This window comes from Argopecten irradians, chromosome 16, assembly GCF_041381155.1.
Source record: "Argopecten irradians isolate NY chromosome 16, Ai_NY, whole genome shotgun sequence".
NCBI classification, from domain to species: domain Eukaryota; kingdom Metazoa; phylum Mollusca; class Bivalvia; order Pectinida; family Pectinidae; genus Argopecten; species Argopecten irradians.
The window spans coordinates 12003259-12018353 of record NC_091149.1 but is presented as its reverse complement, the minus strand read 5'-3'; the positions used below and the strand labels follow the sequence as shown (position 1 = coordinate 12018353).

The 15095-nt window shown below is 34.7% G+C and overlaps 1 protein-coding gene across 1 annotated transcript in view; it reads right to left on the bottom strand.

Moving 5' to 3' along the window:
- LOC138310341 (protein Wnt-6-like) overlaps positions 1 to 15095 on the bottom strand; it is a 75997-nt gene that overhangs the window by 8315 nt on the left and 52587 nt on the right. Inside the window, exon 3 of the mRNA XM_069251525.1 lies at positions 6900 to 7120. Coding sequence (XP_069107626.1) covers positions 6900 to 7120 — 221 coding nt within the window. The remainder of the gene's footprint in view (positions 1 to 6899; positions 7121 to 15095) is intronic.

Genomic DNA, 15095 nt, shown 5'->3' with positions numbered 1-15095 from the left:
AACTAGGCAGGCTGCAAAACTAACACGACCAGACTCACTAGACTGGTGGTCATGCAACCGACCTTTCTGGTCACCGACAATGAACTAGGCAGGCTGCAAAACTAACACGATCAGACTCACTAGACTGGTGGTCAAGCAACCGACCTTTCTGGTCACCGACAATCGACCGATTCAGGCATCAAAACTAACAATGTTTATTGTAGTAGTATATTGGAACATATTGATAATTGAAGTTATACAAATTCTTTATGCAGATATGACAATGTTATTTTTAAAGTTGCAGTGAGTATATTTGTAAAACATATTTCCGCGCAGAATGAGGAAACATTGATGTCGTTTCTCTCCACAAACTGGAGACCTAGACACCAATACTACTCGTAGTACTATATCTCATCCAATCATTACCCGTAAGACTTAGCATTAGTTTATAAAGCAGGAAATAAGTACACTTTTTATGACTTTATAGCGCCTTAGGATTGGAATAAATGGTAAATGTATGATCCCCAGAAATGATCGCCATAGTCCCGGCAACACACTATAACGACTTTCAGTAAGATGTGTGTAAGCCGCAGTAACGGCGATGCTTCCTGTTCTAATATTGGTAAAACACTTTGAAAGTCGGAGGTAGGGTAAAGTAAATTTGAAACCCGACCGATGTAATCCCTATATTATCGGGGTTTTAGCTGTATAGCAGTTTCTTTACTATTAGATAATTAAGATATGCTTCGAACGTTATCATGTTAATTTCTGACACGTTGTGAAAGCTTAACCACAATTGGTATCGAGATCATAAGCACCATTTGTAAGAAAAAAAGATAACAAAAAGTGCAATCAATTAAGCGATCACGGATAAGGTACATTGGGATGAGACTCTCTTTTACTAAATTTATCAATTGTGTCCGAAATGTGTGCGTATTTTTAAACTTGAAAGATAGTAAATTGTGGCAGATAAATTGCCAGCTGTTAGTTTTATGGGCATTGTTTTGTTCATATTAACATTCAGTTCGCAAAGCAGGAACAGAAATTGCCATTTTGATAGACTATGGTGTTTCGGCCAGAGGACTGAACATAGGCCTACTTCATAGGGGTTTGTTTGTTTGATTGGGGTTATGTAAAGACGGCTTCCCATGTATGTGGTGTGCTGAGTATATTAAGTGCGGGTGTGTGTTTTGGGAGACTGTGGTATATTTGTGATGTGTCTTCCTATGTAGTAGAACTCTTGCCTTTTTATAGTGCAATTTCACTGAAGAATGCCACCAAAGACACCAAGCAACACATCCCACCCGGTCACATTATACTGACAACGGGCAAACCAGTCGTTCCACTCCCATTATGCTGAATGCTAAGCAGGATTAGAAACTACCACATTTAAAGACTAAAGTTTCGGTCAGAGGAGAGAACCCGGAGCCTTCCTCACAGTAGCGAGCGCTCAACCAAAGGCCAAAGGTGAGGTGTGGTCAAAAATTAAGTAGCCTTTTACGGGACAGCATGTAGAATTCTAACGTCCTGTCAGCCTATACACCAAACACATCTCAAAATTTATCACAGAATAGCGGAGGTGATGGCATTATTCATATTTTATACAAAACTGTTACTGTAATTGAATTATTTAGTGAAAAATACGAGTTAAATGTTAATAAATATGTGTATTTGAATTTACTAGTTTATTGCTGTTAATAACACAGATACAGAATGACGTTTGAGTCATACAGAGGTAGTGTGGATTCAGACAAGTTGACGTGAATATAAAATGATTATCAATCGGTATTTTGTGAATGGGAGATATCTGCTGTAAGAACGTGACGAGTGGATCTGATGACAACTGATATTTGACATTCTGAAGTACTCCCCCCCAGTGTTAATGGACATGACAGAACTCCGTGTAACATCAATGTCACATAAACGTTTAATCAAGCACAAAACAGGTACGTTATTTCAAGATCAACTGTGACCAAGAATGCAAAACCAGCAGGGAGGCATTCTTTAAAAAACACAAATTCTTTAGTTTAATAGATATAGAAATGGCCATAAATGACGAATGTATCGGCGAAATTTTCAAACTACGGAGAGATTTTGATTGAGTTATTGGTAAAATATTATCTTGGACGCCGATAAATTCTTTGCGTGTGACATCATATCTTTACAACTTTGGCTCAGAGATTGTACTAGTCTGCAGTTATAAGCTTTTGATTAGGAATTGGTTCTAGATACAAATTGGTAACACCATAGTGGTATTAGTATTATCAACTCAAAGACAACTTGCATTTAACATTATTTTCATTCTATCCCATGCCTATAGCACGAAGTTTGTCGTTTACTCACACAAACTAACATTACAATAGGTATTGTATAAGACTAATTAATGTAAATAATTACATAAGGTAAATATCGATATCAGTCTCGTAGCTTGACGTCATGAACCACGTCGCCATGGCACGTTGGTTACTTTAGTGAGGACGTAATAATGACTAAGATATGACGTCATGATACCTGACGTCATACATGCAACTTACTATTTCATTACTTATTTTTTGCAGATGTTATGCTTGTTTTGAATTAAATATGTATTACATTTGTAAAGATACTTTTTTAACACTCATCTGTATTAGTCAAATAATGTTAAGCAGCCTTCTGCTGATGTAACCAGGCAGATGTGAGTAATAGATGGAGGAGAAAATGCTACGATAGCAATCGAGAAACGTATTTGTTTATTTAATATATCGGTTTCTACTGTTCGGGAATTTATTAATGTATCCCAGAAATATTAAATTATAATTGAATATTTATCTCAAAACGGAATTTTATTGTTAAAATATATTTTGATCCTTTGAAGAAGCTTGCTAACGGTTGCGTAATTATCGTTCTGAACGTAGGCACGTAGTAAAAAATCTTTAAAAACTACACAATCTGCAGTCGTTACGATACATACCGCATGTAAGTTTTGATTACATGTTCAAAGACTTCCCCCTACAGTGGTCTATTCTCTGTAGTAGCTTGATTCAATTGAACATTTTGGAAAAACGCTTATCTGTAAAACAGTCAGCGGCGGATTCAAAGGAGCCAGAAGCAGTGTTGATGGTTCTCTATAGATTAATGCCGAGGAAAACGATGGTTCCCGCTTTGATGGGCTAATTCAGGGAAGCACATCGGCATATCAGCGCTATTTGAACTTAACTTGCTGTATATTTGGAGGGTCTACTATGCAGCATCTCTTTGATGTGTAACATTAGCTTGGTCTTAACTCATTTGGCGGTCAGCTGCCAGCAGCCTTCCGTTCAGTTCCCTTTGATCTGAAAACGAATTGGGTCGTACTTGGTAGAGGATTCTCTGTAGCTTTCCTTCAAAACCATAAAGTCTATCTGCTACAGCATTTGCCTTGTGATGGGCCATGTGCGTCTATAGGTTCAAATTCCTTTATATACACCAATTTGTACAAGTCGTCATTCTTTCTGAAATTTTCCATACAAAACAAGGAATATTTCTCGTTCTATGCTCATCTATGGACTGGCACTAATCAGGTAAGATGATTATAAATATCATTTTTCTGTCTTTTAATGACATATGTCTACTGTCTGTTTAAACAAAAGATGTTTAGGTAACTTTTAACGTAATTAAGAAAATTGAATTATTACCGGTATGTTTCTGGTCTAGCTTCGATTAAAAATATTTTATGTTGAATTCGGGAACATATAGAACTATTTATGTAAGCCTTAAAATCAAGTTCGTCAATAAAAGCTATATTGATATTAGTTAGTGATACCGTATGTTTCGTTTGTTAGATCTGACTGCATTAGACAGAAAAGCTCACGTGAATTTACTTTTTAGGTATAACCATTTCGAATTATCTAACACATATCAGCGCCATTCCTTGAGGGCTTTGTTTTAAAATGACGTAAATTACGTTGTATTATCAATATATGCACTAGAATTTTCATCAAATTTATCAAATTTGAAACTTTTATCGGAATGCCTGAACAGATCTATTTACATACAAAAGGGAATTTGTTGTCTCGATACGAAACAACAAAAACGTATAACAGACATTGCATTTATCAGAAATGTTCAGTATAAGGCCCTGGGCAGTGAACGCAGCGCTGCAAGTAAGGGGAGATAATCTAAATGATATACCTTCCCAAAAACTATCTTTTGTGTATTACAATCCAAGATGTTCCAACGAACTAGATTTGATTTAAATTGTATTAAGTAAATCCCTTTAGTGAGCTAAATAAGTAAACTAACTCTCAATATTCTGGTTAGCTTGACTAGATATATAGGAGAGGAAAACGAAAAATAAAAAATGTATAATACTGGTATGTGGTATATTTAAAGCTGAATATGTTATCGTTATAGAAACAGGAAGTGTGGCTTCCTTATCACGAAATTTTGATTTGTCGTCTTCTCGACAAACATGTATGCCTTTCTGTGTAGTAAACTAGATTTAATACGATGTTTTAAGTGCTCTTCATTGTTTTAAAAAAAACTATAACAGTATTACGGTAACGATTTTATAAATCCTAAAGTAATAGAAAAATATGCTCAAGAGAGTTATGCAAACATAGGCCATATTAGGCATTCCATCACTCCATGTTTAACATAAACACAAACGGATCCTCATCAGTTTCAATATAAACTGTGCATCTTGTGAAATTGATGTGTATTCTAATCTTTCTGCAGTTCGCCATTGACCGTTTGAAATTGCTAAAGAATAGTCAATAAGAACCTTCATTTACAACTTTTCTGTAATTGCTATGAACAGTGCTAACTTTTTCAGTTTTCATATTATCAAATATGTTTACCCCTAATGAAATAACTGTTATTTGCAAACGTTTTAGAAAAATGATAATCTTTATTATATTTTTATCGCGATTTTTTTAAATTCTAAAACAATTAAAAATATACTTATTGGATATAAGCGAAAATAACCGTCAATTTAATAACTAACTTAGGATACTTTAATACTCGTATATATTTTAATCAACACTCTGTTTAGAATACTTATAGAGGCAATACCTACAGAGAATACCTATACAATAAATTTGAACGCTAACTTCATTTACCTCGTGCTCTGTATACCATTGCTTCATACAACTGTTGACATAAAAGGATCGTTAAGTTGACCATTCAGTGAGTATTATTAAGTAAAATAAATTTGAAGTCTAACTCCGTTTAGAATCACTATGCAGTTAATTTGAGCATTAACCTCAAACCTCGTACTCTATGTACTAAAGCTTCATACCATTGCTGACATAAATTAAAATAAGCGTATATTGACCCATTTACTTACAATAAATTTCACTTCTAACTCTGTTTAGAGTCACTATACAGTTAATTTAAGCATTAACCTCAAACCTCATACTCTATATGTATCATAGCGCCTCACTCTGACCATTGTTGACATGTTTGCACTGTGGAATCCAGCCGGCTGTTTAAGCAACTGGTACATTTTCCAGACGTTACTCTGGCGTTTACTATCAGCAGATAAAAGATACAAGGTTGTTTAATTTGTCATAATTTGTAAATTTGTCGGAGATAACCGCGTCTGAAGCACCTCTATCACGTGTTAACACATGTAACTGACGTGTAGGTGAGAACCGAATGGATATCTGTCGGGGGTTCTGATTGGCTGATTAGAAAATCTATATAACAAATCAAATTCCGGCTTTTATAAAGTTATTTTGATGCCTCTGTCTTCTTCTAATCTAAATAATACATAGAGAATGCGTTGTTATAATAACATGAAAATAATAAGGTGATTTGTATAATTTGCAAAAAAACATTATCGGCAAAAAACCCTGAATATTCTTTTATATCTTCTCTGATAAACACAGACCAATAAATGACAGCTGCCTTTCCCTCCCCTGTGTACATGTAATATATACAAAATAAACACGTGTCGTAAAATATGTGTCGAGATTTTTGTATGTACTAGAATATTCACAATACCGAAAATTTCACAGTAGTTAAATTGATGTAGATTTGATTGGTTTATGTTCCGATAATGCTGTTCAAAGGATATGGTTTTCATATCGTCCATATTAGTGAAGGCAGGATATTCTTTCTCACAAACATATTTTCAATAACTCATTCCGGACGTCAAGGCAAAGTGTTTCTATTACGACAGTAGTTAGATATTCTGTCAGGTTTTGTATACTAGTATTTAAGTTGCATGCATTAATATACATGTTGGTTATGCATTAATTAGCTTGAATATTAGTTACAACATGTTCTCGACAGCTTAATATTCCCTAGATAATGTATTTATTTAATAAGGAGTGTATACATAAACGACCAAGCTTTGCTAGATTCTATTTAGGAAAATTAACATATGAAGAAAATTTAAAAAAAAATATGGCGACAGAAAGGCGTGATAACCACTAACATAAATTGTGGTAGGCCCAGTTCTATAGCCTAAATATATTTATTTATCATAACTGTAACGATTATCAGGAATTAAGCATCAATGCACTAGCCTTATGCCATTTTGTCCACAAAAACGCTTTGATGTTTTAAAATAAAAGAACTTTGTCCTGCACAATATTATAGTTATATCTATATTGGAAATATATATATGAATGTTATTGAACAATTATGAAAATATAACGACTATAACGGTCTCTAGATTCGGATCATGGGACGCATTTATAATGTTACGATAAAAAAGGAAACACATTTGGAATCACAAATTCATATCTGGTACACTGGTGTATATTATTAATTACCTAACGTTTTTATCTGGAGCTATTTAAGATAAGCTGTGGGTATTAGAACATTACGGAGTTGATTATAATTTGGAAACTTGGCTACCATGTATTTTCAAATCCATCATAAATCACTCCATCATCAAATTTAAACATAGAAAATTAAATCGTTTGATCCAGGAGAGTTTGGGAAAGACTTACCTCGACGCAGCACCCGTGCCAATGTTCTCCGCGAGGTTGTACAGTTCCATCGCCTGTTCCTAAACTGATACTGGCATTCAGCTAGAGCCAACTTAGCGCCGTTTGCGACTTCCTCTACAATTTCAATCTCATTTCGACAAATCTCCCGCTGTTTTCCCGCAAGTCGTCTGCTCTTTCGGCATATGCTATTGGGATCCATCACCAGCGGACTCCCCACCGCCCTATTCGTCCGCCAAGAAAAAAAGGTCCCATAAAAAAGAGAAAAAACAAAAGTGTTATAAATATTGTTTGTTAAAAATTACTAACATATTGTAATAATGAATATATGATATTATCTTTAGTTTCTGTTTCTGGTATTTTGACATACAATCGTGTGGGTAATACATCTGGTTCAAGCACCGAAGCAGACGGACAGGGTTTCAGGCCTGTTTTAGAGAGTAACGGAATGAGATTACGGGAGTAAAACTAGGGACATTTGCCAACCAGTTAATTACGACCAACACTACCTTTGTCTGTCATTAAAAAACACATAGAACAGCTTCAAATTCCATAACACAAAAATCAATGTTCAAAATATAGCAAATCATCTTGCTATAAAGTGACGATAACAACATAGCAGGTATGGTGGCTGTCTGCTTGTGTTCTACTGTCAATGTGTCACGGACAGGGATAGTTTGTTATTTACATATAAAAATTTCGTTAAACCGTAAAGAATAAAATCATAGGACGTTTACCAGCTTAACCAGCTTTGACACCTATGACAGGCGATCGAATACGATTGTTCAAATATTTATATCTAATTATCTCATTGACTTTGCTTTATCTATGAATTAATAACAAATATTTTTTATGGTTTACATCATTTAATTTATCATCAATAAATGTCCAATTCTTATGACTATATCTTATATCTTTTCGAGACTAGTCTATCAAAACTTTAGATGTCATTAAATCACACATATCATTAATATATGGTAAAAATTTTTACATGACGACAACAACTTACATATCAATGTCTTGATAACATATTTTAATAGTTTAAGCCTCTTCGGCTTCATATTTAATTCATAACAAATAAGTGCATTATCAAGGACTTAAGCATTGTGTTAAAATTATGTTAATTTTCGCTGCTTCCTGGTTATTTAAATATTTTTTTAATATATCTATGTCGACATTAAAATCTATGATACAAAAGGAATTCTCACGCAATTTAGAAATTGACAGTGTTGTAGTTTGGTACTAATTAATAATTCAATTAATAATAATTAATTAATTAATAATATCGATATTAAAATGACTACAATAAAAGAATCTCAATAAAAAAATAACATAATAAAATCGAATGTAAAACATGTAGGTAATTTACAGATTTAATAAACGTCTGACCGATTTATATCAACTAAGTTATTCGCATTTATCAGGCAAATAAAGTCGATAATTACCTTGGTTTAATGTTATGATATTAATTATTTATTCAAAATCACCTGGCCTGATAACAATAAAAGGAAACTTTCTACAGTTCTGATTTCGAAAAAATTGTCATCAATCCACCACAATCAAAATTAAGTCTGTTTCGTAACTTTTCAAATGCTGCAAAGCCATACCTAAGATACGTTTATTTTGTGTGTTTGTTATTCATTTGTCTGCTCAATTAAGTTCATATATCGTGTTTCGACATTCTTATTCTATATTTATTACCAAGTTTACATCCTAAATAATTGAAATTATGTATTCGCTCTTTGTATCGCTTTTCTATTCTTATCTGGGTCTGGTTGTTCAAAGTATGATTAGCTTAAGCACATGATTAGTGAAATTTTGATTTTCCATTGACTGTAAAAATTGTGAATATATCTTCACTAAACTCTGCAAGTAAGAAAAGAATGGAGATCTTCAGATTTTATAAAATTTTGTAAAATTTGCTTTTACAGAAATTATTTTATCATGATTTAAAAATTGTCGTTAAACTGTGACTAAACTAATCAACTTTTGAACAACTTGGCCGTAGTTTATTATTTGAATATTGTTATTTTCTTTACCTGTTCTTACATTTTCATTGAAGCTTGTTTATTGTCTATTTATAGATTGCACAAGTGTTATATGTGTAGTGTAAGTGTGATGTAGGTAAATATTAACTTGCTTATATTTTTATGTTAAAGATATATAAGGCAAACGTGTTAGTGTAATCAAAATAAACCGATTCAACGTCTTTTCAAAATTAATTAAGAAATTATTTTTTCTCCCCCGAAATGATAACGTTGTTGTGTCAGCCAATTAAAAGCAACGTTACAAAAGGCAACGTCAGTTTTCCCTTTATATCATGATGAATCAATATAAAAGCCAATTAAAATTCTGTTTATATGTTTTATTTGATTTTTAGAAATTTTATACTTTAGGCTGGATTAAACATTATTAATGCTAACACAATTCACATTAACTTTGAGTAACCAGTATTAATGACAATAAATTATTATAAATTATTCTATTTTTTTTATTTAACATACCTAAATACTTTGATTTGAGCATGCATCATAACAAGATATTTATACGTACGGTTACAATAATGCAGTGAGTAAAATATCCACTTTGAAATGTTATTTAAATGCATATAATATGTGTCCCGATCTGGCAGGGTTTTAATGCAAATGTTTGAATCATTCTTCTCATATAATATAACACAGCGATATTCATATCATCATATAAGAGTTTACGATGTAGACAAGATTAAAAGCAAAACTAAACATTTTAATCATTTTTTTCCACAGTATTTTCCCTCATTGATAAAAAATATTTATCATCGGCAAAAAGTATCCCGGAATTCGATTAGTTTTGAATATTCGAGACAATAAAACGATATAGATGAAGTTCAAACAAGATCACGATTTCTATCTTGACCCAATATAACCGATAAACTAATGCCTAAAATATGTCTGCTTTTTTCCTTGATCTTTTTTGTTGATAAAATTTTCATTCGATTCCTGATGTCACATTAATAGTGCACGTATGATATTTAATAGGTGTAAGCCCTAAGTTTTACTTGGAAATAATTATAAGAGATATAGCAGAACCTATCCTATAGGTACATTTTTGTAAACATCAATTTATATAAAACGATAAACATGATGGCTGCATATTGGGGAACCACTACTGCGGAGTTTGTTTTGGCACGGGCAGGGTTCCCCACTCGTGAACTCATCACCGGCGAAATGACATGTAAGTGGCTCAACATGAAATCGGCACTTGACATGCTGTCGGTTATGAATAATATTTAAAAATGTCAGCACTTCCGGTTCATTCGAAGCAGACTTGCACTAAGTTGGCATACATAAGAAAGGGTGTACCTTCATTTTAAAGATACAAACGCAACAATAATGTTATTGTGTTGTGTTGTGAACATATGTAACCAGAAAAGAATATTGATTGAACTAACAAGAAGGGCGATATTAATACATTCAAATATTGCCATTCCAGTGAGATAAATGTAGTATTATGAAATTAGAAAATTAAACCGTGATTCCAATTTGAAATCCAAAATGTTATCTTAACTTTCTAATGTCAAGGCCAAAGTAAACCGTTGCATTCCATGTTCTTCAAATTCGAATATTACCTGAGCAAGTACTTCATTATTTGTTATACATAATATATCATAATTTATCTACGATTGACAACATATACCATTTGTGCTTCAGCCGCAGTGATCAAACTATTGAACTATATATTCATTACCATTTAGAATAGTTAATCAATTTGTTCAGCTGTTTATGCACCTCTTGTATTTTGTTACACATTGCTTATCACATGTTACATTATTATTATTCAAATTCATTTAAAGATGCTCCACCGCTGACAAACGATTTTTTCTCAGTAAAAACCAGGAATAGATTAATTAGTATTTTTCTTAAGTTACAAAAGTTACTTACTTTAAACCATCACCACCATTGAAAAAAAAGTTTGAGCTTCTAATTTTACTTTCAGATAAAAATATTAAAAACAATTTATAGTATCCCGAAGAAATTCCATTGCACTATGTCCTATATGGAATGACGTATTGATTGCACATACACCAGAAGCAATATAATTAGTTTAAATGTATTTTTGTTTAAATAAGACATATATACACACCATTAAACACTAAATAGTGTTCAAATGATGACTATCATTTATGCTCTTTCGGCGGTGGAGTATCTTTTATTTATTTTTTAAATAATAATCCCTTCTTTTATCAGATACTCCGAGAGAAAACGAAAATGTGCATGTTTATAGTTTATGTTGTTAAAGAAAATAAGAATGCATAATTTATAAATATATTATTTTGGTATAACGGATGTCAATTAACAATATATATAAGCAATATAATCAATATAGAAAGTGAGACGTCGTCGTTGATTCCATCAGCGTGATATTACAAGAAAGGCAGGGGTCAAACGTTACTCCACATGATACATTTGTTTTAGATATATATTGGCCGCAGTTTATATACTTTCCCCATAATGTTAACAAATCAACCCCATGCACTCTCTCAGCATATATATCCACATATACATATATTCACTGCAGTCCCACTATTTAACCTTACCAAGCACAGTTGGCAGTCATATTGACTATGAATTTCAAGCGTTTGACGACATTATCAATGTGACGTCACAATTGTCTTGCCAGCGATCACGGAAAACGGCTGTCCAAATGTCTGTTCCATCCAAGACGATAACGATTATTTAATTCATTAGATGCAAAATCCCTTTAGATTTCATCATAAAATTGTAACCAAATGTAAATATAAGCATTGTACGTCTTGTAGTTTGCATTTATAGCCAATATGCTTAAATAACTGGCGTTTCATAAACAAAAAAGAACCATCTATGATAGGAATATGTTCTTACAATTAGATATTAGTATATCGTCTTGAGTAAAATACGTCATTAATAAGGTTTAAGCTTGCTGCCACTGATATTCCAAGAGCATAAATTTGGCATTGCATGGACAACATGTCACATCAATACCGCTTTAAAATAATAATGTTAATGGATGTTCTATAGGTAAAACACTGTGCATACGCCAACCATAAAATCCAATCCTTGCCATTCAAAATTCATACTTGTTATAAAGACATATTTATAAAAAGGATTTCTCGTAGACATAAATAAAAGTTTCCCTTTAATTGATAAATTTAATGTTTATTTCATTGATTGAGCAGCGAACACTTACCACCCAAATTCTCACAATACCCAGGTAGATAGCCCCTTCCACCCAGGCTCCCCGCAATATCCAGGGTAGAGAGACCCTACCACCAAGGCTCTCCACAATACCCAGGGTAGAGAGCTCTACCGCCAAGGCTCTCCACAATACCCAGGGTAGAGATCCCCTACCACCAAGGCTCTCCACAATACCCAGGGTAGAGAGCCCCTACCACCTAGACTCCCTACGATACCCAGGGTAGAGAGCCCCTACCACCTAGACTCCCTACGATACCCAGGGTAGAGAGCCCCTACCACCTAGACTCCCTACGATACCCAGGGTAGAGAGCCCCTACCACCTAGACTCCCCACAATACCCAGGGTAGAGAGCCCCTACTACCTAGACTCCCCACAATACCCAGGGTAGAGAGCCCCTACTACCTAGACTCCCCACAATATCCAGGGTAGAGAGCCCCTTCAACCTGGGCTCCGCATGATATCCAGGGTAATGAGCCCCTTCCACCTAGACTCCCCACAATATCCAGGGTAGAGAGCCCCTTCAACCTATGCTCCCCACGATATCCAGGGTAGAGAGCCCCTTCCACCTAGGCTCCCCTCGATATCCAGGGTAGGGAGCCCCTACCACCTAGACTCCCCACGATACCCTGGGTAGAGAGCTCTACCACATAGACTCCCTACGATACCCAGGGTAGAGAGCTCTACCACATAGACTCCCTACGATATCCAGGGTGGGGACCCCTTACATTCCAGGCTTCTCTCGATACCCAGGAAAGAGAGATCTACCACCAAAGCTCCCTACGATACCCAGGTTAGAGAGCTCCTACCACCTAGACTTCCCAAGATACAAAGTGTAGAGAGCTCTACCACCTAGGATTTCCACGATACCTAGGGTTGAGAGCTCTACCACTCAGATTCCCAACGATACCGAGGGAAGTGAGATTTGCCAACCAGGCTCCTAGCGATAACCAGGGTAGAAAGTCCCTACAACCCAGACTCTCAACAATACCACCGGCAGAAATCCCCTTCTACCCAGGCTCCCGACGATACCCAAGGTATAGAACCCCTCCCAACTAGGCTCCTCACAATACCTCGGGTAGAGAGCCCCTACCATCCAGACTCCCAAGAATACCCATCGTAGAGAGCCCCTACCACCCAGTCACTCCACGATACCCAGGGTAGAGAGCCCCTATCACCTAGAATCTCCACGATATCCAGGGTAGAGAGCCCCTACAACTTAGGCTCCCCACGAAATCTAGGGTAGAGGGCCTCTACCACATAAACTCCCCACGATACCCAGGGTAGAGAGCCCCTTTCACTTAGGCTCCCCACGATACCTAGGGTTGAGGGTTCCTACCATCCAGGCTCCCAACGGTCAAAAGGTAGAGGACCCCTACCACTCAGACTACCCACGATACCTACGGTAAAGGGCACATATTACAAAGACTCCTCATGATACCCAGGGTAGAGAGCCCCTGTCACCTAAACTTCCCACCATACCCGGGTAGAGAACCCTGACCGCCTAAGCTCTCTGCGATACCCAGGGTAGAGATGTAATCTTCATGTGAGGTCTGCCAAGTTCACCAGCAAAGGCTTTATCTGTCTATAACTGAATTATTCCTGGTTCATGGACTTTGGCAATATACGAGTTTAATTTCTGATCTATCTGACATTTTAAATCTGTTCGTTTTTCATTGTGTACTGTTCGTGCTTTGCGTTATTGACTCTCATACTTGTAATTCCGAATTAGATCACGGTTTCTGAAGATGACTTCCACTTTATAAAAATTATACATACTGCTAACACTCTTATTTAGCTTAATGTTTGTAATTTTCGCGGGAATCCGTATCCGAAAAAATTAATCGCCACAAAATGTTTCAACAATTACACTTAGACCTTTTAACTGGTGATCGCATAAAAAAGTCTCATCGGAAAAAGAATCAGACACTAACTTCAATCATCGGGAAATTAAGTTAATAGTTAGATAGACAGAAGAACGTGTAAATGTATTTATAAATGGATCGATACTATATCGTTTTCTTCATTTTTAACATGGATCATAAATATTGAATAAAAAATTGACATCAGTTGCTATTTTGACGATCCCGTTTCTCTACCAATACCGACGAACGAAAATAAGAGCGATGATTTTTTTGGATTTTTTTTTTTTTTTTTTTTTGTAAAAAATGCTACATCTAAAGTTTTACCGATATACGCGCGTCACAAAGAAACTAATTCAGTTTGTACATATTTACATTTTTCACACTGAAGGTATTTAATTTTTTCGCTCGAAATTTTCATGCTATTCCTATTCAATATCAGCTATGTTGGTGGTATAATTTTGATAGCAGCTTGTACTTTTTGGAACGTGAAGATTTCGTTTGGTAATTTATTATATTCAATAAGTATTCACATACCATCGTGTTGATGTTCTTTATATAAATTACTGTATTACTGGTAACGTAATGTCACATAATTCTTTACATTATATGATGTAAGAAGGGGACGCAGAAACGACCAGTTTATTTTGACATCACAATGTGACATGTACTTTTCATATATATAAAGTATCTATCTTATTATGAAACAAAGCATATTTCCAAATTCATAAAATAATTTTATGTAAATATGTATGTTTACCAAGTAAACACAAATCATAATAATAAAACCACTGCGCCAGTATTGGTGGTGGCTTTGTTGATGTAGGAATACATTGATCGAGAATGGGAATTGAAAATCGCAAACATCCACATTGGGGAAAATTGCTTGTTTATTCTGCTCGAAACCTAGGTTGTCTAACAAATAACGCGATGCTTAGTCTAAGTATCTTTGATAGCGAGAATAGTTCATGGTCATGTAAGTTAAAATGAAGTTGGATATAAATCAGAAATTAAATTAACCGTAGCAAAGTATTTCTTATATTTATATAACATCATTCTAATAAAATCATACAAGTAAATACTTTTAGTTTTATCGGATAAAAATCATTCTTTGAAATCGTTTTTTG